This window comes from Emys orbicularis, chromosome 11 (genome assembly GCF_028017835.1).
Source record: "Emys orbicularis isolate rEmyOrb1 chromosome 11, rEmyOrb1.hap1, whole genome shotgun sequence".
NCBI classification, from domain to species: domain Eukaryota; kingdom Metazoa; phylum Chordata; order Testudines; family Emydidae; genus Emys; species Emys orbicularis.
The window spans coordinates 56,453,148-56,474,889 of NC_088693.1; the positions used below are offsets into that span (position 1 = coordinate 56,453,148).

The 21,742-nt window shown below is 43.0% G+C and overlaps 2 protein-coding genes across 3 annotated transcripts in view; one reads left to right on the forward strand and one right to left on the reverse strand.

Annotated features, from left to right (window-relative positions):
• Positions 1-13: 13 nt before the first annotated feature.
• HSPD1 (heat shock protein family D (Hsp60) member 1) lies at positions 14-20,387 on the reverse strand. The gene is made up of 12 exons (XM_065413063.1): positions 20,219-20,387; positions 18,576-18,751; positions 15,424-15,676; positions 14,547-14,629; positions 13,244-13,339; positions 12,001-12,094; positions 9,713-9,881; positions 9,133-9,232; positions 4,664-4,909; positions 2,317-2,491; positions 1,419-1,597; positions 14-1,304 (listed from the first exon to the last, which is right to left on the reverse strand). The coding sequence occupies exons 2-12, from the start codon at positions 18,747-18,749 to the stop codon at positions 1,161-1,163; spliced, it is 1,713 nt and encodes a 570-aa protein (XP_065269135.1). The 5' UTR covers positions 18,750-18,751; positions 20,219-20,387; the 3' UTR covers positions 14-1,160.
• Positions 20,388-20,621: 234 nt separating this feature from the next.
• Positions 20,622-21,742, forward strand: part of LOC135885285 (MOB-like protein phocein) — a 28,032-nt gene continuing 26,911 nt past the window's right edge. For both annotated transcript variants that reach the window (XM_065412932.1, XM_065412931.1), the window contains exon 1: positions 20,622-20,918. In XM_065412932.1, coding sequence (XP_065269004.1) covers positions 20,916-20,918 — 3 coding nt within the window. In that variant the 5' untranslated portion in view covers positions 20,622-20,915. The remainder of the gene's footprint in view (positions 20,919-21,742) is intronic.

A 21,742-nucleotide genomic window follows, 5' to 3' on the forward strand; every position in this document is an offset into this window, starting at 1 on the left:
TGGGAACAAGGAACCATGAGACTAACTAAAGACTTCTGGCCCTCTGCAAACTTTAAACTGAAGGAAAACTCACTTTCCTTGGAGGACATCATGAGTTACAACATTCTTCAGGCAGCTGCAGCGGTCTGATTCTTTAACTTCAGGTGTTAAATATACACAACCCAATATGTCTAAACAGTGACAAATCTCCTTCTCTCCATGTTCCAGTAGATGTCTGGTCATACAAAATTGTTAGTCTTCAATCACAGGGGTACTAATTTACTTTTTACAAGACCTGCTAATTCTTCTGTAGACACACAAGATTCCTTTTCTTAAAATAATCTCAGGCAATTTATGCTTTCATACCTTCACAAAACAATGTTCCCAACACTGCTGGTAAAAGGATCCAATACATGAAATAGAATTAGTACTCAATAGGAAGAGTGACAAGTCCGTGTCCATAGCTTACTATTTCAACTGCATTAAATTTAAGATTAATTTTTCTTAACTGTCAGTTAAGCTTGGATATGTTTCTCACCAGAATTTTATAACATCAAAACTACCCATGGTCTATACTCACTCTCAATTGAAGGGAGGATTGTTTCTTAAACAAATACTCCATCCCTTCCCAGCACTAAAGGTCAGACTTCTAGCAGAGTTTAAATGTGATCCCTGTATCATTAGGTTTGATTTTTGTTAAAGGTTTGTAGACAGGTGAATAAGGTAATACATTTCATAACTTTGAACAATCTTTTATTATAGAGGTTGTCACATAATTGTATATTTGTCTTTGTACAATTTTTTTTTTAAGTCTTGCACACAATGGTTTCATCTGAACTTTTCCTAGTAGTGGTAAGCACCAATAAATTCTGATTAAACAGAATTTCAAGTGCCTTAATTGATTAAATTTAAAGCAGAACGTTGGCATGTGGATCTTGCACCCAGTAGCAGGAATGTACAAATGTCTTTATTGAAAAATACAAAATAAATTATCTGTAGGCATGGACAGTGACTAAACAGTTACATCGGTTAAATTAAATCCAGTAACTAATGGTTACAGTGATTCTTTTAAACACCAGCCTCACTTCAGTCACTATCCACCCCTGACACTGACTTCTGAAGTTTTTAGCAAACTGTCAGTCTCAACCATCACAGTTCATGATGTTTCAGTATTCCAGGAATTAGAACATACCACCTCCCATTCCTCCACCCATTCCGCCTACGGGCACTTCCTTTTCCTCTTTAGGAATTTCAGTAACTACAGCTTCTGCTGTGGATAAGAGGGAAGCAACACCTGCAGCATCCATCAAGGCAGTTCTTACAACCTAAGAATGGAAACAAAATGTAGTTCAATACTAGTTCTTCCCCCTCGCTCTCTTCCCCCCCCCCCTTAAAATAAGGTACAACCTTAAAAGTTCTTTGAAAAAAATTTACATTACCTTTGTAGGGTCAATGATTCCTTTCTCTACCATATTTACAAAGTCTCCAAGCATTGCATCATACCCAATCTCAGGTGGACTTTGCATGATTTTTTCAACTATCAATGATCCTTCAACACCTGCATTCTTAGCAATAGTCATTGCTGGAATTTTCAGTGTTCTCCTAATGATTTCTATGCCTGTAAAAAGTATTTTTAGTGTTCTAAATACAGTACATTCTCCATGCATTCTATTGCAAGTCAAATACTCCAACTTATTGATGTGCTAATTAGTTACAAGGAGAGCAAACAATTTTCTGCCTCCTGCAGGAAAGTGTTAGATGACCTACTGCTGGGCACCATTACAAGTGAGGCCATTACTAGTACAAGGCTCAAGCACCAGTTTAAATTACCATTATCACTCTTGAAAATAAAGCTATGATCTTATCTAACCAAAGACAAACACTCCCCCCTCAAAACATGGGTAGGAAAACTTGGTACAGTATGATCCGCTCTGAGTTAAAGAATCTTTAGAAGCCACTGTCAAATTAGATTCCCCAAATTAAGTGAAATGTTCTCAATCTTTACTTATAACTGCAGTAAAAGACACCCATTTTGTTTAACTGTTTAGGAAAGTAATAGGTTAGTTATCTCTCGCATTAAATACCACTGTCTTAGCATAACTGTTTTCCTGCTTTTTCTAAATTAGACCACAAGGAAAGCTTCTTCCCATTTTTAATGTAAAACAGATTATCAGGAGTGTCAAAGGTTGCTTGTTAACCAGACCAAATAACCATAAAGGACTCATTGAAATGAACTGTATTCTAATCTACAGTGTGCAGCTGTTTTTGAAGGTAAGTAGTATCACAAGGAAAATGTTAATCTTCAAATTAAAATCCATTCTCAAGAAGTTTGCTTACCAATTTTTTGATCTTCATTGACTGGCGTTAAAACATCTAGTGCTGGGATGCATCGAAGCAATGCACAACCACCTCCTAGAACTATACCTTCCTCTACGGCAGCACGAGTAGCATTCAGTGCATCAGTAACTCTGTCTTTCTTTTCATTCACCTCAATGTCACTTGTGCCACCAACCTAGAGTAAACAAACCACATGTCTTGTCAGTTGCATAAAGTCCCCATACATTCTCAGAGGCAAGAAAGTGCTACAGACTCCAGAAGCACTGCAGGTCAGTTAATCATCAGTAACAAACTGACTTTTCCATTTGAGTACCAAAAAGCAACATATAATGTTTTGACCAATTTCTGCATGTACTTCAGTTGTAGAGAGCCTTTTGCAATTAAGATGCTTTACATTTCTAAAGGTGTAAACGTATCACTTCTTCCATCCCTGAAAAGCAAAAATATGTATTCCTGCTGTAAAAATGGATCAGAGTTGAAGTGACAGGAAATAAGACCTGTAGAAGATCTGTGTAAGCTCAAAAGTTTGTCTTTCTCCAACAGAAGTTGGTGCAATAAATATTATCTTACCCACCTTGTCTCAGGAAATTAAACCTGTAGATAGCGGTTAACAGCCCTATTCATGTACACAGCATCTTTTGGATTTCTAATGGCCACAAAGAATTAAGACCTTCATTTTAGTCTAAGAGCACCCGCAGCTGGCTAGGTGCCTTAGCTACTGGGCAATTTCTACTTACCAATTTAGCACCACTACATAACAGTTTGGCTTTTCCACAGCCTCCAAACTTAAGTAGTGAGCCAAACTGCCTCTCCTGAACTAAGGCCCTATGTGACCAAGTAGGCCCTACTCTTGCACCTAGGGAAGCATTAAGGGATTACATAAATGTTGTTAAATTGTAAATTGTCACAGGGTCCTGGCCCCTTAGAGGAAAGATGAGTCAGCCTCACCTGTGCCATAATTAATTAGCTGCTTCCCAGCCTGAAGGGGTGGGATTAAAGAAGTGATAGGTTAATGCACATGTGGGAGATCACTCACAGGTTGGAACTACAGGGAGAAGGCTGGCTCCTGCGGAAGGCCTTGAGCCCAGGTCTGCAGGAGACCAGGCACTCCAGGGGAGCCAGCCTGCTCTATAGTGGATCAGGAAAGGATGGAAGGAACAGAGTCCAGTAGGGACCCAGAATGGTACTCCAGGGGAACCAGATTGAGGCAGAGTATTCTATTCCTTAGTCAGAAAAAGACTCAAAAGTAGCCCAGAAAAATGGGAACAGGGTGGTATGAAAACAATACCCAAAGAGTAGAAGATCCTTTTTGTTTTTGGGACTTTGTAGTTGGACTTTTGCTACCTCAGAGGGGGTGAAACTTGGCTGGAGGGATAAGCCACATCCCCAACACAGACCAGTGTGTGGAGAGCCAGGAGTATTGGCAGTGCAATGCTCGGCCAGCAGGGGTCGCTATAGGGCACAGTTTCTCCATGACAAGCCTTAAGAAAAATACCAATGATATAAGCATACACCCTTCACTATAATTGTTTCTAATAGACAGAGGTTTTTCTCCTGAGGGGGGGAAAAAGGCATGTAAACTAATGTAATTTCTAACAGGAATGTCACCCTATTTTAAGCAATCCTGACAAGAAAGAAGAGGAGAAAAAAAAAAAAGCGTAGCAGAGGTCCAATTTACCAGGTTTGATTAACGTGGTGGGTTTTTTCTGGCACTTTAGAAGTGGAAATTAAAGATGACACCTCTGCTAAGCATTTAAAGAGTCAAAAGTGATTTAGTGAAAAGTAAAATTTTGTTGGTTGTCCATTTGGTATAGCATAGTTTTAGTCCAGGGATTCTCAAACATTTTTGATCAATGCCCCCTTCTGTCTGTCTGTAGTAGTTTATGCCCCCACCCCAATAAATATCCTGCCACTCAGGTCTGAAGGCAGAGTGGAGAGCAGCAGCAGCTACTGGCTAGCCCCCCAGCTCTAAAGGCAGCACTGCACCAGCAGTACAGAAGATGGAAACGTGAAAAGTGATATTAATATCACTTTTCCCCAACAGACTTAGCATCCTACTGCCACCCTTACTTCTGCGCTGCTGCTGCCATCCCAAGGCTGGACAGCCGGAGCCCTGCCGCCTCCAAGTGAGGGGAGGAGAGCCTGAATGGCGGGGCTCCAGGTGTCCCCTTTATGCCCACCTCCCAGGTGTGCATGGCCCCTTCTGCAGAAGCTCCAGCCACCTAGAACTGACAGCCAGAGCTCCCTTAACCCCCCAACCCCATATCACACCTCCCTTGGGAGGCCTGCCCCATAGTTGGAGAACTGCTGCTTTAGTCTAATAAGGAAGAAGTTTAAAGTTCCTCACCTTTAGTACTGCTACTCCATCAGAGAGTTTGGCCAGTCGTTCATTTAGTTTCTCCTTCTCATATTCACTTGTAGTAACTTCTAATTGTTCAATGATTTCTTGGATACGCCTTTCAATTTGAGCCTTTTCACCCTTCCCTTTCAGAAGCATGCTATCGTCTTTTGTCACGATGACCTCACCAACTTTACCAAAGTCATGAGGCTGAATGTCTTCTAGATTGAGACCCAAACCCTCTTCTCCAAATACCTGAAATAGATCATATGAAAGCTTGGACTCTAAGGCCTTATCTACATGGAGACATTTCCCTGCACAGCTATAGTAGAATAACTATTCTGCTTTAACTCCCTGATATGGACACTATTCTGGCAAAATGAGATTTATTCTGGAATAGTTACTTAGCTTCTGAAGCAGAGTAATACTGGAATAGGTGATTTTATTCATAAGAACATAAGTGATCTCTCTCCTGCCATCCATCTCCACCCTCTGACAAACAGAGGCTTGGGACACCATTCCTTACCCATCCTGGCTAGTGGCCATTAATGGACTTACCCTCCATTAATTTATCTAGTTCTCTTTTAAACCCTGTTGTAGTCCTAGCCTTCACAACCTCCTAAGGCAAGGAGTTCCACAGGTTGACTGTGCGCTATGTGAAGAAGAACTTCCTTTTATTTGTTTTAAACCTGCTGCCCATCAATTTCATTTGGTGCCCCCTAGTTCTTATATTATGGGAACAAGTAAATAACTTTTCCTTATTCACTTTCTCTACACCACTCATGATTTTATATACCTCTATCATATCCCCCCTTAGTCCCCTCTTTTCCAAGCTGAAAAGTCCTAGCCTCTTTAATCTCTCCTCATATGGGACCTATTCCAAACCCCTAATCATTTTAGTTGCCCTTCTTTGAATCTTTTCAAATGCCAGTATATCTTTTTTGAGACGAGACCACCACATCTGTACATAGTAGTCAAGATGTGGGCGTACCATGGATTTATAAGGGCAATTCTCCGTCTTATTCTCTATCCCTTTTTTAATGATTCCCAACATCCTGTTTGCTTTTTTGACTGCCACTGCACACTGCGTGGACATCTTCAGAGAACTATCCACGATGACTCCAAGATTTCTTTCCTGATTAGTTGTAGCTAAATTAGCCCCCATCACATTGTATGTATAGTTGGGGTTATTTTTTCCAATGTGCATTACTTGACATTTATCCACATTAAATTTCATTTGCCATTTTGTTGCCCAATTACTAAGTTCTTCACAGTTTGCTTTGGTCTTAACTATCTTGAGCAGTTTAGTATCATCTGCAAACTTTGCCACCTCACTGTTTACCCCTTTCTCCAGATCATTTATGAATAAGTTGAATAGGATTGGTCCTAGGACTGACCTTTGGGGAAACACCACTAGTTACCCCTTTCCATTCTGAAAATTTACCATTTATTCCTACCCTTTGTTCCGTCTTTTAACCAGTTCTCAAAAAATGAAAGAATCTTCCCTCTTATCCCATGACAACTTTAATTTACATAGGAGCCTTTGGTGAGGGACCTTGTCAAAGGCTTTCTGGAAATCTAAGTATACTATGTCCACTGGATCCCCTTGTCCACGTTTGTTGACCCCTTCAAAGAACTCCAATAGATTAGTATGACATGATTTCCCTTTACAAAAACTATGTTGACTTTTGCCCAACCATTTATGTTCTTCTATGTGTCTTGCAATTTTATTCTTTACGATTGTTTCAACTAATTTGCCCGGTACTGACGTTAGACTTACCGGTCTGTAATTGCCAGGATCACCTCTAGAGCCCTTTTTAAATATTGGCATTACATTAGCTATCTTCCAGTCACTGGGTACAGAAGCCAATTTAAAGGACAGGTTATAAACCATAGTTAATAGTTTCACAATTTCACATTTGAGTTCTTTCAGAACTCTTGGGTAAATGTCATCTGGTCCCGGTGACTTGTTACTGTTAAGTTTATTAATTAATCCCAAACCCTCCTCTAGTGACACTTCAATCTGTGACAGTTCCTCAGGATGTGTCACCTACAAAGGACGGCTCAGGTTTGGGAATCTCCCTAACATTCTCATCCGTGAAGACTGAAGCAAAGAATTAATTTAGTTTCTCCGCAATGACTTTATCGTCTTTAAGTGCTCCTTTTGTATCTCGATCATCCAGGGGCCCCACTGGTTGTTTAGCAGGCTTCCTGCTTCAGATGTACTTAAAAAACATTTTATTACCTTTTGAGTTTTTGGCTAGCTGTTCTTCAAACTCCTTTTTGGCTTTTCTTATTACATTTTTACACTTCATTTGGCAGTGTTTATGCTCCTTTCTATTTACCTCACTAGGATTGGACTTCCACTTTTTAAAAGATGCCTTTTTATCTCTCACTGCTTCTTTTACATGGTTAAGCCACTGTGGCTCTTTTTTAGTTCTTTTACTGGTTTTTTTTAAATTTGGGGTATACATTTAAGTTGGGCCTCTATTATGGTGTCTTTGAAAAGTGTCCATGCAGCTTGCAGGGATTTCACTCTAGTCACTGTCTCTTTAAATTTAACTAAAAATTTAACTAACCTTCATTTTTGCATAGTTCCCCTTTCTGAAATTAAATGCCACAGTGTTGGTCTGTTGAGGTGTTCTTCCCACCACAGGAATGTTAAATGTTATTATATTATGGTCACTATTTCCAAGCGATCCTGTTATAGTTACCTCTTGGACCAGATCCTGCGCTCTACTCAGGACTAAATCGAGAACTGCCTGTCCCCTTGTGGGTTCCTGTACCAGCTGCTCCAAGAAGCAGTCATTTAAAGTATCGAGAAATTTTGTGTCTCTGCATTTCGTCCTGAGGTGACATGTACCCAGTCAATATGGGGAGAATTGAAATCTCCCACTATTACTGAGTTCTTTATTTTGATAGCCTCTCTAATCTCCCTTAGCATTTCATCGTCACTATCACTGTCCTGGTCAGGTGGTTGATAATAGATCCCTACTGTTATATTCTTATTAGAGCATGGAATTACTATCCATAGAGATTCTATGGAACATGTGGATTCATTTAAGATTTTTACTTCATTTGATTCTACATTTTCTTTCACATATAGTGCCATTCCCCCCCCACCCATGACCTGTTCTGTCCTTCCGACATATTTTGTACCCCGGAATGATTGTGTCCCATTGATTGTCACTTCCAAAACAGATTTGCCACATGGGGGAGTTGAATAGCTATAATGGAATAGTTATTCTGCTACAGCTATGCCAGAAAGTTTCCCTGTATAAACAGTCCCTAACCTTGTTATCAATGCTTGTATGTAGTGATGAATTTGGCCACCGTTTAAGAAAAAATAAATCTAATTTACAGACCTTCAGCAGTGACCAGCTAAAAGGAATACTTTGCACATTTATCTCCAGCATGTCAGGTATGACAGTTGTGTTACAGAGACATTGACAGGCCATTTCAAGGAGTTTCTCTCTGTTACTGATGCCTGCAATTATAACTGAGTTATGGGGATTTTACATTTGGTTTATCCTATTTCCTTTTGCACTGCAGCGAAGTCTATAATTTTCATGAATTAGTTTGGGTCTTGTATAATGCTGCTGTGTTTTTAGACTTGTATACAAAAAAATAAAGATGGCTTTTTAATACTATAGTTGCCCCTGCCATAGATTTTAAAAAATAAAATTAAACTGCCCAACAGAACATTCCACGCTCCTTCAGACCAAACTCTAAAAGATTTACATCTGCACTGAACATTGAGAAGTCATGACATGTTCACCAACATTAATTTTGGTCATGCTTTCGTTCAGTTTTATAAGAGGTAAACTTCCAGAACAACTCTGACAAGTTTCCTGGGCACCACCTAGCTACTACCCTGAAGATTACTGGGGAGGGTCTATATGTGATGTTAAAAGGCAGTCATTGAAAAAGCTATTTAATGATCACAAGCAGATAAAGTTGCATTGCACTACTGCTCTCAAAACTTACTCATACATAAACATTAACATTTTAAATTAAAAAGTGCATAAATTAGACATTTCAAGGTGCCAATCTGACTGCCCTGCATATTAAAGCTTTTTACAGTAGTTCCAGAACAGGCAAAAAACCAGCCACAGTGCAGGTTCTCCCACAGCTCCCTGTCACATCAAGCGTCTCTTAAGGAGCGATGACCTATGGAACTGTTCTTGTCCATGCCCATCCAATACGCTGAAGAGACTATTAACAAGAACTGTAGATGTGAAGTGGACACCTAACAACCAGCCAGAACAACTGGCCACTTACCATGCTATACAATGGCATGACAGTTCACCCTGGACCAAATGTGAATCAGTGACCTGAAAAGTGTTGTACCCTGTTACCAATCCCTCAAATACTTATCCTCTGGAGCATTTTGGAGGAAGTTAAAATCAAATGGGTGCTTGGCCACAAAGCTAATAAATGTGTACATATTTACATACACATGCATATAATTTACTTACAGCACCACCAGTAGCAATTGCCATGTCCTTAAGCTGGTTCTTTCTATTGTCACCAAAACCCGGTGCTTTTACAGCAACAACCTGAAGACCAACTTTTAATCTGAAAAGAAAAAGTTCAGTGAGAACACTAATTCTTACAAAGTGTTAAAATGTTCACTTCCCTATGTTACAGTAGCTGAGAGAACAAAAGAATGTTCTAAATGAAGATATTTTAGTGCAAGTGAGACAAGCAAAGCAAAAATGCCATCTTAATGGATCCCACAAGCCCATCAATTGGCTTTTTCTACTAAACTGATTAGCAATTAAACCACCAAATCACTAGGATTCAGAGTTATCACCCAAATTAGATGAATGGGGCTATTCACAGCAGTTACCGTTTGGTCTGCATTGCTGAGAGGAGACCTAAATAAGAAGCAATGCAAAGTTGTCCAGTTCAGACATACACTTGGGTCTACTGCTCTACAGAGTAAACTGTGCAGGAACATCTGCTGTTTTTAAAGACAAAGTGAACACCACAGTTTTCGGACTCTGAAGTAGACTGACAAGATTCTATATGGAGGTACACCTATTCAAGCCTTACCTGTTCAAGACTAGAGTACTGAGAGCTTCACCATCAACATCTTCAGCAATAATGACCAAAGGCTTACGGTGAGCATTGGCAATTTCAAGAGCTGGAACTATGGACTGAACACTGGAAATTTTCTTCTCACTGATTAAGACATAAGCATCCTGGAATTCACATTTTTGTCCTGCAGAGGCAATAAGTATTGTTTGAACTATCTAAGTGTTCTATTTTAGCAAGTATATATGAAGGTACCCTTTACAACCCCAAAATCTGATCAAATCTGGCTACTACACTCTCCATTTACATTAGCTAGAATGCAGTTAAGACAAATTAAATGAAAGAGTAAAAACTAGTTTCAAGTAACATTTCTACTCCTGAAACCTGATACCAATTTATGATTTTGTAGCATTTCTATTTTCTCTCCCTCATGAAAACTCCTACATAGTCAGAAGTAGTTGAAAACTACTGCACATGATCAAGTCACTTAAGAATTTTAGCACTTTGACTTAAAGCTGTGCCACAAATGTGTCACACCCTCAATTTGTATTTGGTGACACAACCCTGAACAAATATATACAAATAATACTTTTGGGTTATAACAAGCTTTTGCATGCATCCAGGTATATTCTGGGGTAAAGGAACACCCACCAACATCACCCTGCCCCTTTACTTCAATTTGTTAAGTGAAGGTAATTTTACCTTTCCCCAGCCCTTACTTAGGAAAGAATGCTCTAGTTTTACAAGGGAATGCAAGAACTAGCCACGCAAATAAACTCTTATGTTTCTCAAAGATCAAATTATATGTTTACATGGAATAGAAGTAAGTCTTAAATTTCATTAGCACGTGATTACACTCTGGAGAGACCAACGTGGCATTTTCTTGTAAGCAAGATTTTTTTCCTGCTTTGTTTTTTTCAACTGCCAGTTTTTAAAAGTCAATTTAGGATCAGAAAGTTAAGTTATGTTTTCTGGCTCACACCCCCATTATTCATAGATTCTAGGTCTGGAAGGACCTCAAGAGGTCATCGAGTCCAGTCCCCTGCCCTCATGGCAGGACCAAATACTGTCTAGACCATCCCTGATAGACATTTATCTAACCTACTCTTAAATATCTCCAGAGATGGAGATTCCACAACCTCCCTAGGCAATTTATTCCAGTGTTTAACCACCCTGACAGTTAAAACTGCTATCATGTCCCCTCTCAGTCTTCTCTTTTCCAAACTAAACAAACCCAATTCTTTCAGCCTTCCTTCATAGGTCATGTTCTCAAGACCTTTAATCATGCTTGTTGCTGTTCTCTGGACCCTCTCCAATTTCTCCACATCTTTCTTGAAATGCAGTGCCCAGAACTGGACACAATATTCCAGTTGAGGCCTAACCAGCGCAGAGTAGAGCGGAAGAATGACTTCTCGTGTCTTGCTCACAACACACCTGTTAATGCATCCCAGAATCATGTTTGCTTTTTTTTGCAACAGCATCACACTGTTGACTCATATTTAGCTTGTGGTCCACTATAACCCCTAGATCCCTTTCTGCCGTACTCCTTCCTAAACAGTCTCTTCCCATTCTGTATGAACCATTAATAACTACTCTCTGAGTACGCTTATCCAGTCTGTTATGCACCCACCTTATAGTAGCCCCATCTAAGTTGTATTTGCCTAGTTTATTGATAAGAATATTATGCAAGACCGTATCAAATGCCTTACTAAAGTCTAGGTATACCACATCCACCGCTTCTCCCTTATCCACAAGACTCGTTATCCTATCAAAGAAAGCTATCAGACTGGTTTGACATGATTTGTTCTTTACAAATCCATGCTGGCTATTCCCTATCACCTTACCACATTCCAAGTGTTTGCAGATTCTTTCCTTAATTACTTGCTCCATTATCTTCCCTGGCACAGAAGTTAAACTAACTGTCTGTAGTTTCCTGGGTTGTTTTTATTTCCCTTTTTATAGATGGGCACTATATTTGCCCTTTTTCTGTCTTCTGGAATCTCTCCTGTCTCCCATGATTTTCCAAAGATAATAGCTAGAGGCTCAGATACCACCTCTATTAGTTCCTTGAGTATTACAGAGCCAATACAGCCAGCAAAAGGTAAACATTTGTTTTAGTTAAAAAAGCAAGCAGCTAACTGAATATAAATAAGGAAACATCTTTGGATTCAGAAAAGTTATGGATAAATGTTGATACGTTACCCAAAATTCACTTTACTTACATTGTAAGCTCTCTAGGAAGACATTCTTTTTGTTCATACACGTTATAGCACAAGGCACTTTGATGGCAACTTTTGCAAACTCACCTTTGGCTGTATTAATGAAATATGGTGAGATGTAGCCTCGGTCAAACTTCATACCTTCAATGATTTCCAACTCATCATTCAGGGTTTTTCCATCCTGTTTAAATGTGATGATAATTTACATTTAATCTATAGTTTAGGTAGTAAATAGAGTGCTTCTATGCACATTTTTAATATGTCAATCACCATGGAATTCAAGTCTCTCTGCGCTACCTTCACTGTGGTTGTATTCTTTACGTTCCCCCTTTATGGGGGGAAAAGAACAATGAGGGCGAGAAAGAAGGGTCAATCTAAAAGAGATTCTGTCTCTAAGGGAGAAGTATCGGTGCACACAAGTTGTGTTCTGTAAAACACATCCTTACCTCCTGTGGTGGAAACAATGTCTCACAAGAATTAGATCAGAAATACCAAGAAAGTTCACCTCTACTTTTATAGTTAAATTCATCCTGTATTCGTCTTTTAACAGAAATTATCTTGACCACTTAGCAATATTTATTGTTCTAGATTACTTAAACAGTGAAAGGAAAAGGGGAGGAAAAAAAAAAAAAAAAGGCTTGCGAACCAGTGATGGTTGGCCAGTATAGTCATTTACCTCAATTTATTGCAGTTAAGAAACTACTACATTCTCCCAATTATCTTTAAGAGATTTTAAAAGTATTATGCACCATAGAAATACTGGTATGTCTCATATCCAGGCCACTGAGAACCATTCAGCATGTCACATTAGTTTAGACATATGTATCTGCTCTGCAGTCCAACTCATCACTGATTCAGTTTCCATTCACTATATTCTATATGTCCCTGTATTTACTGTGCTGATGTTACAACCACTGCATAATTTTGGTCTATAAGTCATCTCGACTATAAAGAGCAAGCAGCAGTCCTCCTAAAAAAAAAAAAAGTTATGTTCTCTAGTTTCTTTTCACTATTCCCTACTGGCTATGAGGCAAAACTATGATAGTGAGCCCAACAGCTTGTTAACACTATGTACTCCTAATCCAACTCCAATTTACTGGAGTTCTGTAGTGAGGGCAGAGTACATGCAGCGATGCCATACAAAGCAAGAACCAACAACATATAGCAGGTCTGGATTTCAGATTAAAGTGGAAGGAGTTTAGTTACAAGTGCAGTGAGTTCACTTTTTACTCTGGTTATCTGTGCTTTCAGCAGATGTTCCTCTAACTTGGCAAGTTTATCTTCAAGAAAACTGCAGGTAACCTTCAACAAGCATAAGAGTTACTCTTACCTTAACTGTGATAACACCCTTCCGTCCAACTTTTTTCATTGCATCAGAGATTATGTTGCCGATTTCCTGGTCCCCATTTGCTGAGATTGTAGCAACCTTCAATGAGATGTTAGTTATTTTTCCCTTTAGCACTTGATTAATCAACTGTTTACAGAAATTAAGTTTAGGGACTTTTTAAGGGAGCAATAAGACTAAAGAGTTACAGGTCAGAGAACAAGAGGATGCAATTCATGACATGATAATTTCAGCATTAACATTGCCACGTGATTAGATATGTAATATTAGATATGTGAAAAGCTACAGCCTTTTCAGGGAAAGTCTCTTCCATTTTTCATTACCAAAAAATTAGAGTTGGTATGGGACCTAAAGTCTTCATCTCATGTTAAACTTCTGAGAAGTCTAGAAATCTAACCATTATTCTAACATTTCTCCCATAGATAGCCAGTGAACAATTACAAATGAGTTTAATATATAGCTGTTTCTTTCCTCAATATATGTAGTATTCACTTGTGAATCAAGATAGCAATAGTCATTTGGCATTTTGTCCCATGAAGACAGAACCTACTTGGGAGGCTAATGAGTCAGCTGAAGATCAATGCTGGTTTAAACAAAAGGCTAGTTATCAGAGAGTGGACTGGACCCTTTAAAGGCCAATGGTCCAGCCCTCCTGTGCCTCATTAACAGCCTCTGAATGGGGCCTGAGAGCAGGCAAGCTGGTCTCTATAGAGCAGTGGTCCATAGACTTTTCAGGGTCATGCCCCCCGTACTCCTGGCTGCCCCCCCTCCAAACCATGACTCCGGGGTAAGGGTGGGGAAATGCAGACCGGGGTAAGGAGGCCGCAGCTGGGGGTGGGTCTGGGACCAGGAGCGGAGCCCCAGCCTGGGGCTGAGGGCAAGGCTGGGTCCAGGTGCAGCCGTGGCTGTAGGCAAGCTGGGAGTGGAACGGGGCTGGGTGGTGCTCCCTCCTGGGGGATGCCTGGGCCCCACCACGCCCCCCTCTTCCCCGGGACCTCTGCTATAGAATCAGAGGAAAACAAAGCAGCTAGAGAAAGCTGAGGCAGAGCACTAGAGACTCATGCAGGCTACAGAGACCTAAAGATAAAATGTTGCATTTTCAATGTGAGTTGCAGTAAGAGTCTGATCAACACAATAGCAAGTTGATGCCATATACCCAAAATGTAATTTAGCTGGATCCATTACAGTTATTTTTTTACTCTCTATAGCACATCTTCACTTGTAGGATGAAATTTTTATTTATGACAGTTACAGAAAACTAGTAAACCAAGAAGGAACGAAGTCTCACCTGGGCAATTTCTTCTGGAGTTGTAACAGGTTTGGACTGTTTCTTTAGTTCAGCAATGACAGCATCTACTGCTAGCATCACACCTTGATAGAAGAATATGATCGTTATGGTTACTCATAGGAATTCTATTTACATGGTGCAGAACAGTCAAGTCTCATGACAAGCTTCTAAATTCCTCAAAATTGTAATGCAAATTAAACAACGCAAGAGCAGCAACACATCCTCCCCCCCACCCCCCCATTTGTGTACAAAGTAGAGTACTTATTTTGCTGAGTCTAGGCCATGCACTTTCAAAGACAAAGGACAGCCTGTCCCAATCTTACAAACACAAGACACATTGACAGATCTACAATTTTTTTTTTTAAAACACTCATCAATTTTAAGTTGCAAGTACATACAGAATTTTCAGTGAGGGGAGGAAGAAAAGCAGAGATAGCTATGACAATACTTGGTAAAGAAGTTAAACAGAATTTAAAATAAATACTCTAGGCACATAATACTAAGCACTGTATAAAACATTTTCTGTTTTAGAACTTCTATAAGATAAGCCTATCAGAAGACAGACTTTACTGAGATCTGTTGTGATGAATGACAAGTAAATATGATCCAATGATGAAAAAAAGAGAGCTCTATACCACAGGTTATATAAAATTTATGTATCTAAAAAAGTAAGGCCTGACCATATTAGTTCACCCACTTGCCAGCAAAATTAGACTCCTTTCTATGTTTTGCCCCTTCCCAAAAGGGTCATGTGGCCTTTTCCTATCTCAAAACACCAGTCAAATTTGCCATGGTTGAAGCAGAGAGAAGAAACCAAAGAGACAAATATTAGAGAACACCTTAAGTGCACCAGTGACAAAGATTGTTAAATTCTTACCTCTCCTGATTTCCACAGGATTAGCTCCTTTGCTGATTTTCTCAAAGCCCTCCCTGGCAATGGAACGCGCCAGTACTGTTGCAGTAGTAGTTCCATCTCCTGCCTCTTCATTTGTGTTGTTGGCAACATCTTGAACTAACCTGGCTCCAATGTTTTTGTATTTGTCTTTCAAGTCAATTGCCTTGGCTACTGTCACACCATCTTTTGTTACCTTGGGACTTCCCCAGCTTTGTTCAATAATCACTGTTCTACCCTAAAATCATCCAACATACATAAGAGGTATATAATTAAAATGATACCAAGCAGCACAGACGAAAGGTATTACTACAGAATTACCACTTGGCACATCTACACAACATAAAATGTCTACACTACAATAAAACACGCATGAATGGTCCATGGGCTTGTGAAGCCCTAGCACTGGGACCCCATAAGGGGGTGGTGGATCCCAGAACTTAGGCTCCAACCCAAGCCCCGACATCTACACTGCAATTTTATAGCCCTGCAGCCCAAACAAAGCCAGCTGACATGGGCCAGCTGCAGGTGTTTTATTGCAGTGTAGACATACCCTCAGACAGCCACTTTCCACCAAGACACACACTTAATATATACTTATTTTTATGAAGAGGAAAGTTTGTGCTCCTACTTTCCAATGTCAGAATGAGATTTATAATGGTTCTTCTATTTGGAGCCAGAAATCAGTGAAAGCATAAGGTAACATTTTAAAAGGAGAGCATCCAACTTCCACAAACAAGGTATGTTATGAATAAATGGAACACAATGTAGTTCAATCCTTCTCATCCCTGTAAAGTCAACAGGAGCAATAAGGTAGCAAACACATATTCATCATCAAATAAGACACATATGGGTAAGTCTATGTCAACAGGAGGGCTTCTTCCGTTGACACAGCTACCGCCTCTTGCAGAGGTGGATGAACTGCGTCATCTTCCATTGGCATAGTAGCATCTTTGCTGAAGGGCTACAGCATCACAGCTGCACTGGGTGTTGTGGCAGCATTTTAGGTATAGAGCTGACCTCAATCTCATCACTTTTTCTCAACCCTCACCTTGAGAAACTAGCCTTTCACCTACATCCACTACACCTTTGCCCTTCAGAAAAGCTGAGAAGGTGCCAACTCCGATTGTTACAAGGTGACTAGCTCCTTTAAGCGTGGGCAGGGGCCAGTGCCCCTGATTGATTAGTTGCCTCCCAAATGGGGTTAAGAGAAGCCACCTGAGCTATATAAAGGAGAAAGTCAGAAAAGTGGCAGATGACAGCTGCGTGAGGAGGAAAGGACAGATGCAGGGAGAAACAGAAGCAGCAAAGGAAAGTGGATACAGAGAGCCACTGGGAAGAACAAAAGGTAAAGAACATTACTGGTGAGGACTGGCCAACGCTGGTGAACCCCTGCTGAGTTACAAGAAAGCTTGTACAGAGGCCCCTAGGAACAAAGGGAAAAACCAGCCTGGTTAGGGGAAGCCAAGCATGAAACAATAGAATTGATGTAGGTCAGGAGAATGGCTCCCAAGAGTATGGGTAGGACCCAGTTAGGGAGGCCTGGGTGAGTGGAACACTGCTAGGGAGCTCTCTTGGGAGAGGCTTGACTTGGGGCTACCAGAGAAGTCACAGTTAGAAGCAAATCTGGGAGCTCTCAAGTGGATGGCCTGGAGATGAGAGCTCTGGAACATGGGAGATGTCCCAGAAACGGGTAAGAAAAAAAGCTCAGAAGCTCCTGTACTTTGGGATTTTGGAAAGAATGATTTTATCATGAGGGTTCTGCAAATTATTGAACACGTACAAGAATAAACTATGACTACAGACAGGCCTCTGAATTGAACATTGAAAGAGACAGTATTTCTTTAATGGCTAGACCAAGAGGAAACAGACAGGCACACATATCATAGTGCAGTTTGTGGCTTGGGGGTCACCTTGTCATAGTGATGAAGAAATAAATGAACAGACCAACTAATTTCTCATAAGCTAGGCAGCCATTAACAGTGAAAAATAACTGCTTTGAGCCACCCAGTCTCACACGCTGTCGGTTATGTAATTTATATCATGGTTTTTAAAAATAAAATAGAATCTCCTCCCCACTTGAAAGTTTCTCTCTTAAGCTGATAGATATCTAATTTGTATTTTTGGTTTAAAAAGAAAACTTTAGGAGTGTAGAGTGATGGGACACTTACCTTTGGAGACAAACTTGATTACATGCAAATATTCTATAGTAGTGTGTATATATAGCCTTAATCCTGCAAACACCTAATGTGTATAATTATATTCATGGGAGTAGTCCAACTTCAATCAATGCGATTACTCACTGGGATAAACATTTGGAAAATTGGGCCCTAAAGGTGCATTCACCCATCATCTACCATTATTATTACACCCTTAGGACTTGCTTGCTCTTACTTATTTACCAGGCCAAGTCAAGATGAAACCAATACTGATAGACAAAGTCTGAAATGTATACTCCCTAGAGAAGTGGTTCTCAACCTATTTACCATTGTGGGCTGCATCCACACAATATATATACTACCTGCATGGCCCTGAGGGTGTCACATGCATCACAGCTGTGTGCTGATTGGGCTGCAAGTGGGCCGCAGGTTGAGAACCACTGCCCTAGAGGCATGTATGATGTCCATGGTCTTGCTTTAATCACAAGCCCTCTCCAAATTATGTCTTGTTCCAACATCATATGATCAAGCAGGACATAACTAGTTACTCTGAAAGCCTAAACTTGTTGCAGGCAGTTAAGCTGCCTCTATTCTTTTTCTCCACTGTATGTTCACAGACCCCATTAACACTAACCACCGTAAATATATCCTGCTACAAGTAATTTTCTATCCACTGAATGTGATTTCAATTGTTCAGCCAAGATTTAAGTGGCTGTGTGGCGCTGGAAAGACAGATTTAGCAGCAAAGAAGAGATTCAATTCTCTCTAACAAGAGTGTGGCACACTATATATTTACCATTTGTTATGTACACAGTGATTGAATGATTGATAAATTATGCACTGTACCTACTGTAATTTTGAAATGGTCCATTTTATGAATTTTTTGATTTTATGAATTCCTCAGTCCCCAATTAGTTTACAAAACAGGGCTGTACTGTACAAGTATTCACATTACACAAAAAATAGCTTTTAATATACCTTTGGTCCCATGGTGACAGCTACAGCATCTGCTAGAAGATCTACTCCCTGTAGCATAAGAGCTCTAGCCTCTGCTCCAAATTTAACATCTTTTGCATAGGTCCGTAGTAGGTGTGGGGCCAGTGCTCTGGACACTGGCCTCATCTGACGTAGTACTGTTGATAAACGGAGCATTTCTGAAGAAGAAAAAAAGATACTACATTAGCTTTATTGTGTCAGTCCTTTGAACAACCATATTCCTGTGTTTTGTTCTCAAACTCCTCCAAAGATTTAGAGTAAACAACAAGTTGCTATAGTTTTGAGTTTTAAATGAAAGTGGTGACTGATCAAATATTTTAGTGTCCTAATTTTTGTAACAGTTGGATACTAGAGCAAAAGTCCAGGAGTCTTGACCCCTAGATTCTATTCCCAGCTCTTCCAGTGATTCACTATGTGATCCTGGGCAAGTCACAACTTCTGCACCTCAATTTCTTCTTCTCTAAAATGGGAATAAAGTTTATCGAGCTCACAAGAGCACTGTGAAGTTCACTTTTTGTATGTGAAGAGATTATAGCAACAGCAATGACGAGTGTTATGAGCATACTAGTATTATGTATGATAAAGCAGGAAAAGTGGTATATTTTACTGAGACTACTACAGGCTAGAAGAAAGTTTGTCAGAGCTCAGCAGCTTTATCAGCATAAGCATCCTAAAAGTAAAGTTGCTATCTCAAAAACAGAATGTGACAGTGAAAAACGAACAGTTCAAGGCTGAGAGCATCTAGTGATAAACTAACAAAAAAATTGCAACAGTATCAACAGCCTGGCAGAGAAAGTCTGCAGAACCCAGGCCTATCCCCCTTCCACATGGTTCTCTCCATCAGGACATAACAAGGTCAAGAGACACTCGCCCCCTGCTGCTGGATGAGCCAACCTGCACAGGCAGGGGAGCCACCCTCAGGGAGGCCCCTTCTCCCAGAGATTATGGGAGAGGCTGTAACTGCAGCCCAGCAATGAACGGCATGAAACCAGCCTGCTAACAGGGCAGTGCCGCCACTGCCAAGGGGTAGCCAAGGGTTGGTAATGCTTCCAGTGCAGAAGAGAGAGGGACACAGTACGTAGGAAGCCGTGCACACGCACCCCGTATATCTCTCACACACACACCCCTCCTAGGCTGAAGGCGAAGGAGTGTCTCTCTCTCACACTCACACACACTCTCAAGGGCAGGAGGCGGGAAAATTCACACACACACAAAGAAGAGCAGAAGAGGGAAATCGCACACACGAGCAGGCGTTTTCTTTCTCACCCCAACAGGGTAGGAGGCGGGGGGCCCCCCTTTGTCACACTCCCGCTCCCCCAAGCAGGAGACCGGGAGAGGGTGTCTCACACGCCCCAGTCCCTGCGACACCGAGCACGTGCGGGAAGGGGCGTGCGCGCTCCGTGGCGGCGGGCAGGGCTCGGGGAAGCCGCGAAGAGCCGTCCCCTGCCTCCTCAGCACCGATGGCAGCACCGCGGCGGAAGAGGCTGCCCGGGCGGGCAGGTGCCCTGGACGCACATGGCTAGCGGGAGTAGAGGCCCCGGCGCAGCCAAGAGCAGCAGCCCCGAGCCCGCGCCGGGCCCCGCCTCAGCGGGAACAAGCCCGCGAGCCCGCGCCGGGCCGCTCACCTGTATAAGGCGGGCAAGGCAGCAGTCGGCTCCGCGGTCCGGGTTGGGAGCTGGACGAGCAGCGCAGCGCGGTGTGACTGAGTGACGGGAGCCTGGAGGGAACACGGCACTCACGGACTCTGCCCCTCCCCCGCTCAGGCAGCGACCCATGTGGGGTCCTGTACAGCCGGGCCCCGCAACCAGCATAACAGCATACGTTTGTCCCAGTTGGAGGCGGAGCGCGGCTTTCCGCCAATCGTTCAAGGGCCTAGCCGGGGAGTGGGCGGGGCCTGCGGGACTATGCGTCCTATGTGTGAGCTCCGGCTACTCGCGTATGAATCAAACAGGTTTCGGGGCCTCCCAATTCCAGAACCTTCTGGAACGCTCATGCTCGCCACAGGTCAAAGGTGGTATTACGTCACTTCAGGTTGTTGGTCCGATGCCGGGTGTAACGAGGAACTATTGACGCTAGTGTTCGGCTCTGCTGCATAGAGAATCCGGGTCTAGGGCGTAAAATGCCTGCGAGAGTAAAAAATAAACGTGGAAATAACATTTGTCTTCTAGGGACAACGGAAATAGCCCCGCCTTCCGGCGCGCGGCGCTAGAGGGGAGGTGGTGGCGCATGCGCAGTCAGAGTGGCACCCCCCCACGTGTATTAGCTGTGGGTGTGCGGCGCTCAGGACTCACTGGGCGGTGAGCGGGAGGAACTCGGTGCGCCATGGTGAGTGTCCCCGTTTCCTCGCGCGGTCTGGCCGTAGGCCCTTCGGCCGGACTTGCTGCGCTGGGGCAACTAGCACGGGGCAGGTGGGAGGGAAGCAGGTAGGGGCCGCGCTCGTGTTTCTCTCCAGCACCTCGTGTGTGAGGGAGCTGCTCCGGGCGCCCCCGCCATTGCCGCCCCTGGGGCTGTGTGGGGACAGGGCCCCCGGGTCTCCCGCCCTCTCCTCCTCCCCCATCGCAGCCGGCCGGGGACAGAGGCCCCCGGGTCTCCCGCCCCCCCCCCCCATTGCAGCTGGCCGGGGACAGGGGTCTCCCGCCCTCTCCTCCCCCCCCCCCATTGCAGCTGGCCGGGGACGGGGGCCCCCGGGTCTCCCGTCCGCTCCCCCCCCCCCATTGCAGCTGGCCGGGGACGGGGGCCCCCGGGTCTCCCGTCCTCTCCTCCCTCCCCCCATTGCAGCTGGCCGGGGACGGGGGCCCCCGGGTCTCCCGTCCTCTCCTTCCTCCCCCCATTGCAGCTGGCCGGGGACGGGGGCCCCCGGGTCTCCCGTCCTCTCCTCCCTCCCCCCATTGCAGCTGGCCGGGGACGGGGGCCCCCGGGTCTCCCGTCCTCTCCTCCCTCCCCCCATTGCAGCTGGCCGGGGACGGGGGCCCCCGGGTCTCCCGCCCTCTCCTCCCTCCCCCCATTGCAGCTGGCCGGGGACGGGGGCCCCCGGGTCTCCCGCCCTCTCCTCCCTCCCCCCATTGCAGCTGGCCGGGGACGGGGGCCCCCGGGTCTCCCGCCCTCTCCTCCCTCCCCCCATTGCAGCTGGCCGGGGACGGGGGCCCCCG